The sequence below is a fragment of the Herpailurus yagouaroundi genome, unplaced genomic scaffold, assembly GCF_014898765.1.
Source record: "Herpailurus yagouaroundi ecotype Mexico unplaced genomic scaffold, PumYag 437, whole genome shotgun sequence".
Taxonomy (NCBI): Eukaryota; Metazoa; Chordata; class Mammalia; order Carnivora; family Felidae; genus Herpailurus; species Herpailurus yagouaroundi.
Window position 1 is genome coordinate 176641 of NW_024412654.1, and position 19749 is coordinate 196389.

At 38.6% G+C, this 19749-nt stretch overlaps 1 protein-coding gene and 1 long non-coding RNA gene across 11 annotated transcripts in view; one reads left to right on the forward strand and one right to left on the reverse strand.

Annotated features, from left to right (window-relative positions):
• The window catches only part of LOC121022721 (uncharacterized), a 24225-nt gene that overhangs the window by 3947 nt on the left and 529 nt on the right, over positions 1-19749 (forward strand). The window contains exon 2 of the long non-coding RNA XR_005787073.1: positions 3404-3408. This is a non-coding gene — a long non-coding RNA (uncharacterized LOC121022721). The remainder of the gene's footprint in view (positions 1-3403; positions 3409-19749) is intronic.
• Positions 11637-19749, reverse strand: part of ZNF140 (zinc finger protein 140) — a 19975-nt gene continuing 11862 nt past the window's right edge. For all 10 annotated transcript variants that reach the window (XM_040464128.1, XM_040464124.1, XM_040464121.1 and 7 more), the window contains one exon: positions 11637-13916. In XM_040464128.1, the coding sequence (XP_040320062.1) occupies positions 12757-13916 (1160 nt within the window). In that variant the 3' untranslated portion in view covers positions 11637-12756. The remainder of the gene's footprint in view (positions 13917-19749) is intronic.

A 19749-nucleotide genomic window follows, 5' to 3' on the forward strand; every position in this document is an offset into this window, starting at 1 on the left:
TTGAAAAAAAAAATTAAAAAAAAAAAAAAAAGACTCCACCCTTAAGCAGAATATTTGTAAGGAAAAATCCTCCAGTGCAGTGAAAATGATAAGATTCATAATGGATGATTGGTCTTCCACATTAACTGAAGACCAAGAATTCCATAAGACCAGAAAACAGTGCAAGATCCCAGGGAGAAATATGAGGCAAGTGACCCAAAAGAAAACAGCATCTCAGGAGAGATTCTATGACCATAATGAATTAGAGGAAAACTCTAAACTTAAATCAAAACTTGTTTTTTTCAAGAGAGTCTCCACTAAACATTGCCATAAATGCTACTTAGTATTGAGTGTTTGAAATATAATTCAATCTGGGGTGGCTGGGTGGCTCAGTCAGTTAAGCATCTGACTTCAGCTCAGATCATGATCTCACGGTTTGTGAGATCAAGCCCCGCATTGGACTCTGTGCTGACAGCTCAGAGCCTGGAGCCTGCTTCGAATTTTGTGTCTCATTGTCTCTCTGCCCCTCCCCCACTTGTGCTCTGTCTCTCTCTATCTCTCAAAAATAAATGTGAAGGGGCGCCTGGGTGGCGCAGTCGGTTAAGCGTCCGACTTCAGCCAGGTCACGATCTCGTGGTCCGTGAGTTCGAGCCCCGCGTCAGGCTCTGGGCTGATGGCTCAGAGCCTGGAGCCTGTTTCCGATTCTGTGTCTCCCTCTCTCTCTGCCCCTCCCCCGTTCATGCTCTGTCTCTCTCTGTCCCAAAAATAAATAAAAACGTTGAAAAAAAAATTAAAAAAAAAAAAAGAACATAATTCAATCTTGGGGTGCCTGGGTGCCTCAGTCAGGTAAACGTCCGACTTAGGCTCAGGTCATTATTTCATGGTTCATGGGTTTGAGCCCTGCATCAGGCTCTGTGCTCAGAGCCTGGAGCCTGTTTCAGATTCTGTATGTCTCTCTCTCTCTCCGCCCCTCACCTGCTCATGCTTTGTCTCTCAAAATAAATAAATGTTTTTTTTTAAAAATCAATCTTAAACAATTACAAGAAACTGGGAATCTCTGTGAAAGTCATACATATGATAGAGCTGTGACACCTTGGAAAAAACTCAAACAGCACAAAAAGAGTATGCATGTTTCAAATATGGCATACACTTCAAACATAATAATATACTTCCTATATATAACAATTTAATCCCTATGAATGTAATAAAAGCAAGGCTTTTTGTCATTATCCATCCCTTAGGCAACAAGAGGAAACTCCTAGTGAAAAGAAATATCATGTAATCAATGTGGGAAAGCATTCAAAAGAAATTCTAATCGTATTTTGCACAAGAAAAGTCACATGGGTGTATGAGTGTAATCAATGTGGAAAAGCATTCAGTCAGAAAACATCTGTTAAGGTTCATGTGAGAACTCACACCAGAGAGAAACCTTATGAATGTAATCATTGTGGAAAATCCTTTGACACAAGTTATCATACAGTGCACAAGAGAATGCACACTAGGGAGAAACTATGAATGCAGTGGCTGTGGAAAAACCTTTACAACAAGCTCGCACCTTAAAGTTCACAAGAAAATACACACTCAAGAGAATCTCTATGAATCCAATGACTGTGGGAACGTTTTTAGGGTTTCTCATCCCTTAGGATACATGTGAGAACTCATACTGGAGAGAAATCCTATCTAACGAATGTGGGAAGACCTTCAGTGTTTCCTCTTGCCTTAGGAGACACACGAGAATTCACACTGGTGAAAAACCCTATGAATGTATTCAATGTGGAAAAGCCTTCAGTTGGAGTTGTTCACTTACTATGCACAAGAGAATTCATACTGGGAGAGAAACTCTATAAATGTTATGAATGTAGAATTGCTTTTTTCATTGTCTTAAAGTGAACTCCAACTCATTGTTACAGTGTTTGTTATCCAAAATAAGCATGTAAAACATATAGTCCTCTAAAACACCTCTTCAGCAAGGTAATACATTTTGGTCTGTGTTAGTTTAATTCTAAATGTATAAATGTATCACAACTTTTTGAATCTATCTGGGTTTAGAATTATGCTTTTTAAAATATGATTTGAAGTTTGCAGTTATGTTCTTAATGATTTCTAAGTTAATTGCATTATATTTAGAGTAGCTGGAATATCTGATACTACTTTATTGGTATTTTCTTTCTGGCCTGTTGTGGCAGATACTGTTACTAGTCAGTCAGACATCCATCTCATCTTTTCCTACTGATAACCCTATTTTGGCTCACACTAGCAATATGTCCAGTTATAAAACTCCTCACAGTCTCCTTGCAGCCAAGTGTAGCCATTTTCCTCATCTTGGGAATCAAAACTAGTATCACTGGAAACAGACCTATGTAGCTTTTTCTCTCTGCCTTTTGCACTTCACCTTTTATACCTTCTCCATTGTTTTCCCTTCGAGTTTTCCATTCCTAGAGCTCAAAGAGCCATCTGTGGCCTTGAGAATGATAGCCATGGCCTAAGGATGGTATAAAAGAAGGAGATCCTGGTTCCTCAGAGACCTATTTAAATAGCTGTACCAGCAGTATACTGTTTGTATTTGGATATTTTTATGTGAGAAAAGTAAGCTTATTGATTAAAAAAAAAAAAACATACATACAGTCAACAGAGTAACCTTGTTTTTTAAAAAGAAAAAAGAAAAAAAATTTAAAAAGAAAAAAGACCACACACAAAAAAGAAAAAGGTCACAGAGGTATGTAGAGTTAAATATTTTATGTTTGATGCATGTGTTTGGATAGGAACATAGGGAAGGGAGGAACAGAAGAAGAATATTTACAGAACTCTTGTGCTTAGGCTAGAAATGATGATAGAACCAAGGTCACTGAACCAAGTGATCAGAGAAGCAGGGAATCCCAAACATTTCAGTATTAGAAATCAGGTTTTCAGAGAAAGAGGAAGTTACAATTTTATTTTTTTTTTATTTTTTTTTCAACGTTTATTTATTTTTGGGACAGAGAGAGACAGAGCATGAACGGGGGAGGGGCAGAGAGAGAGGGAGACACAGAATCGGAAACAGGCTCCAGGCTCTGAGCCATCAGCCCAGAGCCCGACGCGGGGCTCGAACTCACGGACCGCAAGATCGTGACCTGGCTGAAGTCGGACGCTTAACCGACTGCGCCACCCAGGCGCCCCAAGAGGAAATTACAATTTTAATTGCTGAATGAAGCCCATGAGATTTTGCTAGTTGGTCCTATAAAAACTGACTAGCTTGGCTCTAATATATTAAGAAACAAAATATAGAGGAGTCTATGATGGAAGAAAGAGGCAGTAGCTGCAGTTTTTGTCATGTTAACTTTATAGAGTTTGAGACATCCAGATGAACAGGCTGCACTTCTGGACCAGAGGAGGTGTCCAGGACGAAGATACAATTTTAGCAACATCAGTAGATAGACTACAGTAGGTCTTGTGGAGGCAACTAACATTGCAGAGAGAAAGTGGATGGTGTGAGAAGAGAATGTCTGCTACTGACCATGAAGACCTGCTCTATTTAAAGGTAGGTTGAATAAAGGAGTCTTAGTAGGTAAGAGGAAAACCAGAAAGACTGGAGTTTTGCCAAACCAAGACAAACCAGTGTCTCAAGAAGGAAGGTAAAGTCAGTTCTTTTCAATGCTCTTTAGAGATCAGATTAGATGATGAAGTTTTAAAAAGTGAACATATCATAGAGCAACATGAGGAATACTGTTAACCTTAGTTGGAAATAATACATTAAGGATGGATGGTAGGTTGGGTAGGTTTAGTAATCAATAAAGGACAAATAAGTAAAGACTGAATATAGACAAATGTGAATAGGACAAAGTGTAGTAATTACAGAAAGATGTGGCCAAGGCAAAAGATTTTTTTTTTAATTTATTTTGAGAGAGTGCACGTGCACAAGTGGAGGAGAGGCAGAGGATGAGAGAGCGAGAATCCCAAGCAGGCTCCACATTGTCATTGCGGAGCCTGACGCGGGGCTTGAACCCACAAACTGGGAGGTCATGAGCCAAAATCAAGAGATGGGCGCTTAATCTACTGAACCATCCATGCGTCCATGGCAAAAGATTTTTAAAGTAATGGGAAACTAGAACATGTTTAAGTCCTAACGTAATGTACCCAGTTTGGAGAGATTAAATATGCAGATGTAAGAAGAGAGATAGTCAATCACACAAAGTTCCTGAGAGGAGGTTGCAGGTGTCTGGAGCACAGAGAGATGTATTAATGTTACCTCGAAGAAGATACTTCCACCATCAAAGGAAGGGAGGAGTGGGTGGGCTGGTTTTAATTTCTGCTTATTTACTTATAGCTAAGTTAATGGAGCTGCCCTCAGAGCATCCGAAGTGTAAAGTGTTCTTTGGTTTTTTTAAGGGTTACTTTCTGAATCAAGGAAAACTTCCAGATTTATTCTATGAGGCCAGAATTACCCCAAACCCCAAACCAGATAAAGACTCCACTAAAAACAAGAACTACAGCCAATATCCTTAATGAATATGGATGCAAAAATTCTCAATAAAATACTAGCAAGTCAAATCCAACAATATATTTTAAAAATCACCACAATCAAGAGGAATTTACTCCTGGGTTGCAAGCATGGTTCAATATTCGCAAGTCAATCAACATGATACACATTAATTAAAAAAAAAGGATGAGAGCCATATGATCATTTCAATAGATGCAGAAAAAGCATTTGACAAAGCACAGCATCGATTCATGATAAAAAAAAAAAAACTTAACGAAGCAGGTTTAGAAGAACATACCTCAACATAATAAAGGCCATATATTAACCCACAGCCAATACCATCCTCACTGGGGAAAGGCAGAGCTTTTCCACTACGATCAGAAACAACACAAGGATGTCCACTCTCACTACTGTTAAATAACAGTAACATAACATAGTACTGGAATTTGTAGCCTCAGTAATCAGACAATGAAACGAAATAAAAGGCATCCAAATAGGCAAGAAACAAGTCAAACTTTCACTCTTTGCAGATGACCTGAAACCCATAGAGAAAACCTAAAAGACTCCACCAAAAACCTGCTAGAACTGATACATTATCTCAGTAAAGTCACAGGATATAAAATCAGTGTACAGAAATCCAATGCATTTATACACCAATAATGATGTGGCAGAAAGAGAAATTAAGGAATCCCATTTACAATTGCACCAAAACCAATAAGATACATAGGAATAAACCTAACCAAAGAGGTGAAAGACATGTATTATGAAAACTATAAAACACTAATGAAAGAAATTGAAGATGACACAAAGGCTCATGGGTAGGAAGAACAAATATTGTTAAAATGTCAATACTACCCAAAGCAATCTACATATTTAACACAATGCCTATCAAAATACCAACAGTTTTCACAGAGCTAGAACAAGCAATCCTAAAATGTGTATGGAACCACAAAAAAACCATGCATAGCCAAAGCAATCTTTTTTTTTTTTTCCCTGAAGTTTATTTGAGAGACAGACAGAGTGAGTGAGGGAGAGAGAATCCCAAGCAGGCTCCTCACCATTAGCACAGAGCCTGATGCGGGGCTCTATCTCAAGAACCATGAGATCATGACCTGAACTGAAATGCGTTCTCTGCCCATTTTAAAATTAGATTATTCAACTTCTTTAGCATTGAGTTGAACAAGTTCTTTATATATCTTGGCTATTAACCCCTTATTGGACATACTGAATGTAAATATTTTCTTTCATTCACTAGGTCGCCTTTTCATTTTGTTGATTTCCTTTGCTGTTCAAAAGCTTTTTATTTTGGTATAATACCAATAGTCTATTTCTGCTTTTGTTTCCCTTTCCTAAGGAGACATGTCTAGCAAATGTTGCCAAGGCAAATGGCCAAGAGATTATTGCCTCTGTTTCCTTTTAAGAGTTTTAAGATTTCAGGTCTCACATTTAAGTCTTTGAGTTTATTTTTGTGTATCATGCAAGAAAGTGGTCATTTCCCCAACAGCACTTATTGAGATGTCTTTTCTCCATTATATATTCTTCCCTCCTTTGTCATAGATTAATTGACCATATAGGCGAGGGCTTATTTCTGGCTCTCTGTACTGTTCCATTGATCCATGTATTCCTTGACCTGTCTTATTAGTGGTTATTTCTGAGTCATAATTTTCTTTTACTTGTCTGTTCTCTAGTCTATGTAGTAAACAGAACTAAGTTTTCTGTTCTTTTTAGGTGAACAATTCCATCATGAACTAATTTCCAAAAGCATGATTATAATGTCTTCAAAGTCATACATAGGTTTGCTTAGACTGTTATTGGATATCGATTCTATCCATTTTTGAAGTATCAGATAATTTTTTTTTACATATTTAAACTGTCTTTACTATCTCCCAACTTTTTAAAAGCAAACCTTTTGAAAAAGCATGTTTTAAAGTATTGCTTAAGAGTGTGGGCTCTTTTTAGACTTCATCTAAGTGGACTTTGAGGCTAAATTCAAAGCAGAGGGAAACAAGTAAGATGGTGGGATAAGAATAAGGGCACCTGTGTTAGATAAGGCAGTCAAGAAAGGTCCCCAGGTGACCATCAGCCGGAATCTGAAGGAAAGGTAGTAGTCCTCCTTGGCGGGGTGGGGGGAACAGGAGAGCTTTCTGAATAGAACAAGAGTCAAAGTCGTCATTCAGACCATGGCATATTTTTCCTCTCTTTCTCTCCCCTCCCCCGTCTCTGTTTCAGTATTTTGTTATTGATTCACCTTCCAGTTTACTATCTCTAGTTATGTATTCAATTTGTGTTTAGTCTATCTATTCAATTCTTAATTTCAGATATGGTGTTTTCAATTCTAGAATAGCCACTTGCCTTTTTTATAGATTCTTCTTACTAGTTGAAATTGTTTTTTCTTCCATTCTTTCCTGTATTTTAACATATTAACCATACATCAAAATCCTTGTCTAAAACCCCCAATATCTAGGCACCTGTATGTCTGCTTCTCTCGTCTGTTTTGTTTCTTATTGATTACAGGCATACCTCAGAGATACTGTGGATTCAGTTCCAGACCACTACAGTAAAGCGTAATATCGCAAGAAAGCAAGTCAAATGATTTTTTTTTTGTTTCCCAGTGCATATGTTATGTTTACTCTTCAGTCTATAAAGTGTGCTATATTGTTAATTTCTATTTAAAAAAACCACACACCTTAGTTTTTAAAATACTTTCTTGCTAAAAAAAAAAAAAATGCCAACCACCACTTGGGCCTTCAGTGACTCATAATCTTTTTGCTGGTAGAGTATCTTGCCTTGCTGTTGATGGCTGCTGACTGATCAGGGTGGTCGTTGCTGAAAGCTGGGGTGGCTGTGGCAATTTCTTAAGATAAAGAAGTTTGACCCATCAATTGACTCTTCCTTTCAAGAATGATTTCACTATAGCATATGATGCTGTTTGATAGCTTTATACCCAGAGTAGAATTTCCTTCAAAATTAGAGTCAGCGCTCTCAAATCCTGCCACTGCTTTGTCAACTAAGTTTATGTAGTAATTTAAATCCTTTGTCATTTCAACAATCTTCACGGCATGTTCACCAAGACTAGATCCCATCTCAAGGAACCACCTTCTTTGCTCATTGATAAGAAGCAACTCCTCATCTGTTAAAATTTTATCATGAGATTGCAGCAATTCAATATAATATTAACGAAAAATAAATATTATGAGAATCACCAAAATGTGACACAAAGACATACAGTGGGCAAATACTGTTGGAAAAATGGCACAGATAGAATTGTCCAACACAGGGTCGCCACAAACCTTCAATTTGTTTAAAAAAAAAAAAAGTATCTGCAAAGCACACTAAAATGAAGTATATATCTATATATGTTCCTGTCCTTCACATGCCTAGTAATTTGTTTTTTAATTGTGTACCAGACATCATGTTTAAAAGAACCACAGGGGCTCTAGGTTACATTACCTTCTACCAGAGAGTTTCTCCTTTCCTCTGTTTGAGGTGCTAATCACCTCAGTCCCATAAGTTTGAGCTGGCTCAGAGCTACACTGCATTTTTAATAAGCCTCATGTTAGCCTTGTTTAGCCTTTGTATTTTAGGCAGGACTCTCCTAAAGCTTTTAAATCTGAGGGCTTGGTAGGTCCTAGTCTCCTTAACCTCCTACCTCATGCAGCTTCAAATTTTCACAGATGGCTTGAGGAGAAGACTGGCTACTTATTTTGGGCAGTCGCCCATCTCTAGTGGGCTTTTCATTCCTAAGTACCACAGACACTGCGGATACTTCACTCTTTCAGCTTTTATTCTAACCACCCAGAGTTATGCACAGCCCTAAAATTCAGCAAATGTCCCAGGAGAGGGAACCAGCTGTGTGCACTTGAAGCTTCTCAAGTTGCTAATCTGCCACGTCACCTTCAAATGACGGCAAAAACTTGAGATTTCCCTCTGGAATTTTGGTCCATTTAGTCATCATTGCTTCCACAGTTCAAATATGCCTTTAAAAATATGATTTTTGAGGGGCACCTGGGTGGCTCGGTCGGTTGAGCACCTGACTCTTAATCTCAGCGCAGGTCATGATCTCATGTTTGGTGGGATCAAGCCCCACATCGGGCTCCATGTTGGGAGCACAAAGCCTGCTTGGGATTCTCTCTCTCTTTCTGCCCCTACTCCACTCACACTCTCAAATAAATACACATTTAAAAAACAACAAAAAACTACTAAAGGGGCGTCTGGGCTCAGTTGATTAAACATCCGACTTTGGCTCAGGTCATGATCTCACGGTTTGTGGGTTCAAGCCCTGCATTGGGCTCTGTGTTGACAGTGTGGACCCTGCTTGGAATTCTCTCCCTCTCTCTCTGCCCTTCCCCGGCTCGCATTTTCGCTCTCAAAAATAAACATTAAAAAAAAAAAAACCCAGTAAAAATATATGTGTATTTTATCTGCTTTATCTGGTTGTTGCCACAATACTTTATCCTATTTGAAAGTAGACTTGTTGAAAACATTAGAAGTAGCAGTGGAATCCAACCTGATAGTAACATCACATTCATTTGAAGAGAGAACAGTAAAAACTGGTACACATTCTACACTCACAACAGCACGACAGCTGCATCTAGGAGTTGCCAGATGTGGACAGTCATTCAGCTGTAGACTTAGCTTGACAGTATACAATATAATTATTCCAAAGGTAAACTCAATTCAGGAAGATTTCCCACAGTAATTATACAGAAGTCATATTCCAGAAGATACCATGTGTTATGTGAATGACTACCCAATGTGCTCTTCTATAAAGGATAGACCTATTCATTTGGAGTATGATGCTTTTATACTATATGGATAACTGAACAAAGGACAACAGAATAATGAAAATACTGTGTCTGTCTCAGTTCAAATAATGGTTGCATTCCTGAGCATGTTTCACTAAACTTTACACATCTCAAATATGCAATCCTAAGAAAATTGTGTTTGAAATACAAACTACTACATAGATCAAAATGCTTTAGCTGGGGATCACCTGGTTGACTCAGTCAGTTAAGCACCCAACTCCTGATTTTGGCTCCGGTCATGATCCCAGGATCATGGGATAGAGCCCCACATTGAGCCCCGTGTTGAGCTCTGCACTGGGCACAGAGCCTGCTTAAAATTCTCTCTCCCTCTCCCCTTTCCTTGCTCATTCTCTCTCTCTCTCTCTCTCTCTCTCTCTCTGTCTCTCTCTCTCTCTCAAAAAAAAAAAAAAAAAAGCGTTCAAGCTGGATGTTTACCCCCTCATGTGTATTGAGATGGTCATACTATAGATCACCATTGTTTCTGTCTCAAGCATACAAATAGGAACTGAAATAATATTATGTTCTACAAGTGACCTAAAATGCAGTATCGGGGTGTCTGGGTGGCTCAGTCGGTTAAGCGTCCGACTTCAGCTCAGGTCACGATCTTACAGTTTGTGGGTTCAAGCCCCACGTCGGGTCCTGTGCAGACAGCTCAAAGCCTGGAGCCTGCTTCAGATGCTGTGTCTCCCTCTCTCTCTGCCTCTCCCCCGCTCATGCTCTGTCTCTCTCAAAAAGAAACATTACAAAAAATAAAATGCAATATCATCCATACGTTTTTCTCCTACTGTTTGCTGTTATATCTTAGTGTGTCTGGCTATTTTTGCAGAATTTCTCCTTGAAAAATAGGCAACTTTCTTTTTTGGGCTTCCGCTACCATTGGAAAGCACTACAGCTTACAAAAAGTGATTATGTTAAATATGGAAAGATGTAAGATTTGTGTGCTAAAATTGAGAAAAGAAAGCAACTATGAACCTTGCCAGCACCTTCTTGCTATGACAAATAAAACATACTGTGTAACAGAATTCCCACAAACCATTCACTTTCTTTCTTACTTAGTAGTGTCTTGACATCTCTTATTGTATAATCTAGAAACTACGTATTTAAATTTAATTAAAAATAATGGCATAGTTCTTATTTTCTGAAATATCTCAACCACAAATTGAGAATACCTTTAGGATGAGTTACATAGTTCAGGATGATGTTGCATGAAGGGAATTTTATGGGCAAATTGTTATTTTTGAAAGAATGATTCAGGCAATTTGGTAAGCTGGGCCACTACCTGCAAAGGTGCTCCCTGCCTGATTGCCCCACCCTTACCTGATCAGAGGCCTCTTATCATTTTTTCTCCATCATTCTTTGATTCTTTCCCTTGCTCCAGTAAGGAGGTCACATTTGATTTAGAAACAGAGAGTCCTGCTTACAAGAGGGAAAAAATAGATACTTCAAAATATTATGGTTCCTCCTAGATCCAGACCCAATCTCTTAATATAAAGGCAGAAAAGCTATTACAAGAAAAACAAAAGCAGAAGGAAACAAGCAAGCCACTTCCCACTTGTACCAATTTTAATTCATTCTCTCAAGAATATGGAGAAGGAATCCAGGTGGGCAATTTAAAGCCCACTCCCTATTTCCTAAAGAGAAAGCAAAGATACCTAAGTTCAGGTTCTAAATTTGCAGGAATAGTAACCTTGGATGAGGTTCCCATAGTTGTCAGTCATCATGTTCCCATATAACTTCTGCTCAGGGTCCAATCAGCCCCTTCCTCCTGAGACAAGTCTATGGCCGCATCTCAATGTTACAAACCTCTAAAATGATAAATACATTTGGGGCGCCTGGGTGGCTCAGTTGGTTGAGCTTCCGACTTCGGCTCAGGTCATGATCTCACCGTCTGTGAGTTCGAGCCCCGCGTCGGGCTCTGTGCTGACAGCTCAGAGCCTGGAGCCTGCTTCGGATTCTGTGTCTCCCTCTCTCTCTAACCCTCCCCGCTCATGCTCTGTCTCTTGGTCTCAAAAATAAAATAAAACATTAAAAAAATTAAAATGATAAATACATTTTTGCTCACCAAAGACCCCCATATGGTGCTAGGAAAATAATGCCAGGCACACCAAAGGAAAGGGAGGATTTGTACCACGGAGTTGTTCTGGTAGAGATTGAGGCTTGGAGAAAATTATTAGGCAGCAGCGATGTATGTCACAAGGAGTAGGAGAGAAAAATGCCAGCCTCTCACTTTGTGAAAGATTTACCCATACATGAAAAAAACAGACTTAAATAAGGCACTTATTCAAGTGCTAAGCTGCATATTATCTATATTAAATGCAAGGTAAGTTCTTAAAAGGAGGCAGACAGATGCTTGAAAGATACACCTTTAACTGGGACATTAAAAAATGGGCAAGGTGTACATGGAGAGTGAAAACATCATCTGATTTATTTTGACAAATACGTGCTTACAAAAGAAATGTTCCTACTGTAAATGGAACAAGAGGAAAAGTACCTTGGCATTTTCCTGTGACACACCTTATTTACATTTATTTCAGACTAAAACAGGTCTAGTCATATTCAAGGATAAACATGAGTTAGCATAACCTTAAATCTAAATTGTCTCACAGTTAAAGCCATAATATATTAAAAAGGTTTCAGTAATCATGTATGTTTCAACAAAAGCGCATTACTCTTGTTAGTGATATTGATATTGTGGTAGTTGCATTTTCACAATCACAAATGTGTGGAAAAAACTCTGCAAGTACTAGATTAATTAACTAGAAAATAAAATATTTATTCATAGCTTTTTGAATTTGCTTTAAAGCAAAAATCACCTCACCCCCAAAAAAAGAAGAAAAAAAAAAAAAAAAAAAAAAAAAAAAAAAAAAAAAAAACCTCCCACAGATTCCCTCCAGTATGACTTCTCAGAACTCTTAAGATTTTGCCACACTCATTACAATGGTAGTTTTTCCCCCAGTATAATTCTGTAGTTTGATATAATGCAGAAAATCACCCTATATTCAGTTCATTTATAGTGTTGTGTTTTCTCTTTAGAAGAGTATTTTAAAACCTAATAAATACTGCATGGTACAAAAAACACTCCTGAATCATTGTGTTTGCATGACTTTGCTTCATTATGAATTTTCTGATGTCCAAGAAAAAGTGCAATCTTACCCACACATTCTGCCCTGTTTGAGCCGACAGATGCAGAATTAGGGCCAATTTCTAGTTAAAAGCTTTCTCACATCTATTGGCCACGTATCCTTGTCTGGTAGGAAGTTACAAATGTAGAGTAAGGGAATCTCACCAAATGAAGGCTTCTCAGTATTGACTGATTTCATCTTCTGATATTACAAAAAGAATGCAAAGCTATTAATGGCTTTCCCACATATTCCTAGGTTATTTTTTCTCCAGGATGTTGAATCAAGTATGACCCATTTTTCTTCACATTGAACATATTCACATAAGGCTTTTTTCCAAGAATCCTTTGAAGTCAAAGTTAAGGCATTAACTGTTTGCTTTTCTTCATCCATATTCTTATGTTTTCTCTATAGCGTGAATTTCTTTGTGTTCAGTAAGGAACGAGTGATAATTAAATGAATTCTCATATTCATAAGGGTTCTCTAGAGTGTGTGTTCTCTGATGTTTGGCAAGGTTTGAGCTCCAGCTGAAGGACTTATTGCAAAACTTACATACATAGGGCTTCTCCCCAGTGTGAGTTATCTGATGTAGAATGAGGGAAAAGCTCCGGCTAAAGGTTTTATCACATTCAGTACATGCATAGGGCTTTTCTCCAGTATGAATTTTCATATGTTGCATAAGGGATGCATGCCACGTGAAAACTTTACCACAGTCATCGCATTCATAGAGCTTTTCTCCAGCGTGAATTCTCTGATGTTTAATAAGGAATGAGTGGCATCGGAAGGCTTTCCTACACTCATTACATTCATAGGGGGTTTTGGTAGTATGGATGCTCTGATGCCGAGTAAGATGTGAAGAACGGCGAAATGCCTTCCCACATTCAATGCATTCATAAGGTTTCTCTCCGGTATGTGTAATCTGATGGCGAATGAGTTCTGAGCCACTGCTAAAGGCTTTCCCACATTTCCTACATATATACTGTTTCTTTCCTATATGAATTCTCTGATGTCGAGTGAGGTTTGAGGCACGGCTAAAGGCCTTTCCACATTCAGTACATTCATAGGGTTTCTCCCCAGTATGTGTTCTCTGGTGTTCAATGAGGAATGAGAGATAACTGAACGTTTTATTACAGTCCTTACACTCATGGGGTTTCTTTCCAGTATGTATCATCTGATGTTTCACAAGGTTTGAGATCTGGCTAAAGGTTTTGCCACATTCCTTACATACGTATGGTTTCTCTCCAGTATGAGTTCTCTGATGTAGCACAAGGGAAAAGCGCCGACTGAAAGTCTTCCCACATTCATGACATCCATGGGGCCTCTCCACGGTATTGATACTCGTGTGCTGAGACAGGGCTCCCTGATGAGACACTGTTCCTTGCCGGATACACCCCTGATTTCCTTGCATCTGAGTATCTTCCTCGAATTTCCAGCCTCCTTTAAAACTGGAATATTCAGGGCCGTGGCTTAGAATTCTTTCCACTACCAAACACTGGGGTGAGTCATCTTCATAAATGACATTTTTTTGAGAAAACTCTTTGACCTCACGATTTGGTTCTGAAAATGAAAAAACAAAGCAGTTGTTTCTCTTTTTTTCTGTGTTGAGTAAGATAAAGCCACTCCTCACTTTTTTAATGAGAGATTTTTTAAAAAGGCATCTCAGCAGTGCATAGCTTTCACAGTTTTTGTAGTTCTCGTGGAGACTGAAATCAGAACAGTAAGCCCAGAAATTCAGAACATATCAGAGGGGAGATGTAGGTAAATAACAAGAAAAGCTAAGTAGAAGTAACTGAAGAGGGAGGATAAAACAGAACACGAAGATAAATAATTGGGAAGGATGGGTTTTAGTCCTCAGCTCCACTTAAACTTTATCTGAGGCCAAAATGACTTGAGAAAGACAATTTCATAATGCTGCTAATAAACCACAAATGTTCCTCACGTCCCACAAAGACATTACCCTCTGTTTACTTAATGCCTTTGGAACACCTTACAGTAACTTATTCTAAATGGCCAAATAAGTAAAAGGTACCTCTGACAATAACGGTCTATGACCCTCACTCTAACTCTACTTTCCAAACTGACAGCTGACACTCTACTTTGGTATAACAGTGTCTTTCCATCAGATGCTTTTGATAGACAAACATAGGCCCCGATTTTCTCCAGGCTAACTTTATCATTTTGGGGGGGAAACAGAAACTATAATATGAATAATATGAAGGCTTTTTAAAAAATATATTCACTCATATCCTAATTCTTAGGAAATATGTAGGAGTAAAAGGCCATGACGTATGCAACTTATTCTCAGATGTTTCAAGAAAAAAAAGCATATACCAAAGGATAGAACAAACAAGGTAAAATGTCCGCAGTAGGTAAATTTCAGTAACAAGCTTGTGGTTATTCTTTATACTATTCTTGCAAGCTTTCTGGAAGTTTAAAATTATATCCAAAAACACATTAAAAACTTCATTTTCCTCTAAAACACACTGTGACATTTATTTTGTTTGAGGGGGTGCTATCTTTTATTATCACTGACCATAAGCTTCTAGGAAATATAAATAGATCTATTGCTTTAATACCTATCTGAACAAAGGATCAAGATCTATATTTATAGGGTAGGCATGTAAAAATGAAAGATTAGGATACAGGAAAGAGTGAAATAACAGTTAAGAAAATGATCTCAATAAAGCAAAAATATTTTTTTTTAATGCTTATTTATTTTTGAGAGACAGAGAGAGAGCACAAGCAGCGTGGGACAAAGAGAGAGGGAGACAGAGAATCCGAAACAGGCTCCAGGCTCCGAGCTGTCAGACAGAGTCCGACACGGGGCTTGAACCTGCGAGATCATGTCCTGAGCTGAAGTCGGATGCTTAATCAACTAGGCCACCCAGGTGCCCCAATAAAGGGAAAATCTCACATTACTTTCCTGACTCCTCTATAAACCAATCTCATATCTACTGAGCACCTCAGTAAGAGCCCTGGGGATATAAACTGAATAATTCTTTTCATGAGCTGAGAAATTAAATAGGGAGATAAAGAGGACACAGAAGAAAACAATTAATAATGTAAGAAAGGAGTAAATTCATTATATTTAGAATAAAAATTGTATAAAAGAGATCAGAAACAACACATAAAAATCACTGCAACAGATAAACAAAGGCTTCATTCAGGAAATTAGTTGGGAACTGAAATATATTATAAGTCAGGTGAACCTAGATATTTCATGATATTAGAAAAAGCCATTGATGTTAACTGCACAGAGTTAGTATATTATCTGCCATATGGTTTCCCAGACCATTGAGAGTCAAAAAGCACAACCAAGAAAATTAGGTACAAGACATAAATAGAATGCTAATTATATATTCCTCACCCCCCTCTTCCTTCACTCAACATCACCTCCCCTTCTTCCATCGCCTACTATGCCCACACGCTTTTTGGTAATTCCCAAATGGATCTGCTATAACAAAGCACTTACACTTATTAAAAGCCTAAAGAGATACAAAGATTCATTCTTAATGTAACAAAGGGTTCCTATGATAAATCAAAACCTAATATGCTCAAAGCAAAAAATTTTAGATGCATTGACTCTCTTCTCATGAAAAAAAAAAAATCCTCTATCACGTTACTTAAGATCATTGAGGAAGTACTTCACGTACTACAATATTGACAGAAAAAAATCCACCACCTAGAATTGTGTACCCTACAAAATTATACTTCAAAGGTGAAGGAGAAATAAAGATTTTCTGAGACAAAAACTGAGGAAACATACCATCAGGAGACATGCCTTGCAAGATCCAACACCCATTCATAAAAAAAAAACAAAACAAAACAAAAACACCTCAACAAATTAGGAATAGAGTGGAATTTCCTCAAGCTATAAAGAACACCGAAAAATCTACAGGTAACGTCAGACTTAATGGTGAAAAATCTGAAGCTTTCCTGCTAAATGTGAACACAGGAAGGATGTCCCTTCTCAGCACTGCTTTTCAATGCCATGATGGAATTCTTAGTTAATGTAAAAAGACATGAAAAGAGGGTGCCTGGGTGGGTCAGTCAGTTAGGCGTCTGACTTCAGCTCAGGTCACGATCTCGTGGTTCATGAGTTCAAGCCCCGTGTCAGGCCCTGTGCTGACAGCTCGGAGCCTGGAGCCTGCTTCCAATGCTGTGTCTCCCTCTCTCTCTGCCCCTCCCTGGCTCATGCTCTGTTGGTCTCTCTCTCTCTCTCTCTCTCTCTCTCTCTCTCTCTCTCTCTAAAATAAACACTAAAAAAAAAAAAAAAACAAAAAACCCGAGGGGATCCTGGGTGGCTCAGTCAGTTGAGCGTCCGACTTCGGTTCAGGTCATGATCTCATGGTTTGTGAGTTCGAGCCCCGCATCAAGCTCTGTGCTGACAGCTCAGAGCGTGGAGCCTGTTTCAGATTCTGTGTCTCCCTCTCTCTCTGCTCCTCCCCCACTCGTGCGCGCGCGCGCGCTCTCTCTCTCTCTCTCTCTCTCTCTCTCAAAAACAAACATTAAAAAAAAAGACATAAAAAGTAAATAAAAGGTATACAGATTGGCAAGGAAGAAATAAAACTTTTTTTTTGGCAGATATCAGTATTATCTATGCAGAGATTCTGAGAAAACTTACCAAAAACCTGGAATACGTAATTATAACAAAGTTGCAGGATACAAAGTCAATGTACAAAAGTCAGTCTTTCCCATACACCAGCAATGAACAAATGCAGTATGAAACTGAGACATTACTATTTGTATTAGCATACCAAAAAAAAAAATGAAATACTTAGGTATAAACCCAATAGAACATGTACCAGATTTGTATGAGGAAAACTACAAAACTCTGATGAAAGATATGAAATAAGAAGTAACAGGAGAGACAGAAATATTCCACACTCATAAGAAGCCTCAATATTGTCAAGATGTCAATTCTTACCTGTGGGAAATAAGCTTAGGAATCCCCCGGGGCTTACACCAATGGGTTACAAAGGCATAAAGAAGGACAAAGCCATAAGATGCTCACACCCGAGTTTGGGTAATAAGATCAGGACCCCAGAACAGGGAGGTGCAAAGGCACCCCAGAATAGAGAGGGAGGGGCAAAGGCACCCGAGAACAGCGAGGGGGTGCAGAGCCCCCAGAATAGAGAGGGAGGGGAAAAGGCCCCAGAATAGGGAGGTGCAAAGGTACCAATATAGAACAGAGGTATGTGAAATAAACAAGATTAGGCATTCAGGGCAGAAGTGCCCCCCAATTTAGTACTATAGCAGAAAGGAGGGAAGGACCAAGTTAGATAAACAGGTAAATTGGGCTATAGACGCTACTCTGTGCTGCAGGCAAAGTTGCCCTGAGCAGAGATGGTTAACAAAAGAAAAGGTGCCTTGTCAACCCTGAGGTTACTCGCCCTACCTGTCTCATCCCCTAGGCGGAGATAAACAGAGGTGGTGCCCCATGTCCACTGTAAACAACCTTCCGCCCCGCCGCCCGGCGCCAGGATTTTGTTTTGTATTAACCCAAACACCTAACCCCAAATATCTTCAAGACCCCCTTTCCGCCACGTCCATGAGTTAATGTTCACAGATTCATTGTCACTTTGTGCACATCCGTCACCATGTTAGCCTTCTGATCCCAATAAAAACGGGGCAAAGACCCTTATTCAGTGCTCTTGTCTATTCCCAGACATTAGCCATCTCTCGCTTTAATCCTGTATCCCGCTCCTTTGCTAGACAAGAGAGAACTTTAGACTTAGAGTCTACAACACTTACCAACCTGATCTACAGACTCAATGAAATCCCAGAAAGCAATTTTACAGATCTCAACAAACTTATTCTAAAGTTTATATTGAGAAGCAAAAGACCTAGAATACCTAACAGAGTATTTAAGGGAAAGAACAAAGTCGGAGGACTGATACTACCTAACCTGAAGACTTACTCTAAACTTATAGTAATGAAGACAGTTTGGTTCTAGAGAAAGACAAGTAGATCAATGGAACTGAGTAGAGAACTCAGATATAGACCAGAATAATTATAGTCAACTGATCTTTAACAAAGGAGCAAAGACATCTTTTCAACAATGGGTCCTGGAACAACTATGCATCCATATGCATTAAAATGAATTAAGACACAGACCTTACACTCTTGACCAAAATTAACTCAAAATGGTCATAGACCTAAATGTAATACACAAAACTATAAAACTCCTAGAAGATAACACGGGGAAACCTAGATGACCTTAGATATGGCAATGGCTTTTTAGATACAACAACCAAAAGCATGATCTATGAAAGTAATTGATAAGCTGGATGGACTTCATTAAAATAAGAAACTTATGCTCTGCAAAAACCAGCGTCAAGAGAATGGGAAGACAAGCTGCAAACTGGGATAAAATATGTGCAAAAGACATATCTGTTTAGACCTAGCATCCAAAATATACAAAGAACTCTTAAAACTCAATGAGAAAATGAACGATACAATTTTAAATTGGACAAAAGACCCAAATAGACACTGCACCAAAGAAGATACACAGGTAGCAAGTAAGAATATGGGAAGATATTCGACATCATGTTATGAGAGAATTCTAAATTAAAATGAGATACCAGTACACACTTATTAGAATGGCCAAAATCCAATCCACTAACATCAAATGCTAGCAAAGATGTGAAGCAACAGGAACTATCATTCATTGCTGGTGGGGATGCAAAATGGTAGAACCACTTTGGAAAATAGTTTGGCAGTTTCTTAACCAAACATACTCTCACCACATGATTCAACAATTGCACTCTTTGGTATCTTCCCAAATTAATTCAAAAGTTATGTTCACACAAAAGCCTGCATATGAATGTTTATACCAGTTTTCTTTAAAATTGCCAAAACTTGGAAGCCACCAAGATATCCTTCAGTAGGAGAATGCAAAAGTAAACTGTACTTCATCCAGACAATAGAATGTTATTCGGCACTAAAAAGACACAAACTGTTGAACCATGAAAAGGTATAAAGGAACTTTTCATGCACAATGTTGAGTGAAAGAAGCCAATGTGAAAACGCTAAGTACTGTATGATTCCAACCATATGACACACTGGAAAAGGCAAAACCATGGAGATAATAAAAAGATCAGTGTTTGCCAGGGGTTGCAGGGCGGGGTGGGGGGAGAGGAACACGCAGATCGTGAAGCATTTTTAGGAAAGTAAAAGTATTCTGTACGCTATTAAAATGGTGGACACATGTCATTCATTATACATTTGTCAAAACCCTCAGAATACACACAACACCACGAATGAACTCTAATGTGAACTATGGACTTTGTGTGATGATGTGTCAATCTAGGTTCATCAGTTGTAACAAATGTACTATTGTGATATGAGATTGTGGTATGGGATGTCCACAGTGTCAGTAGTTGTGGTG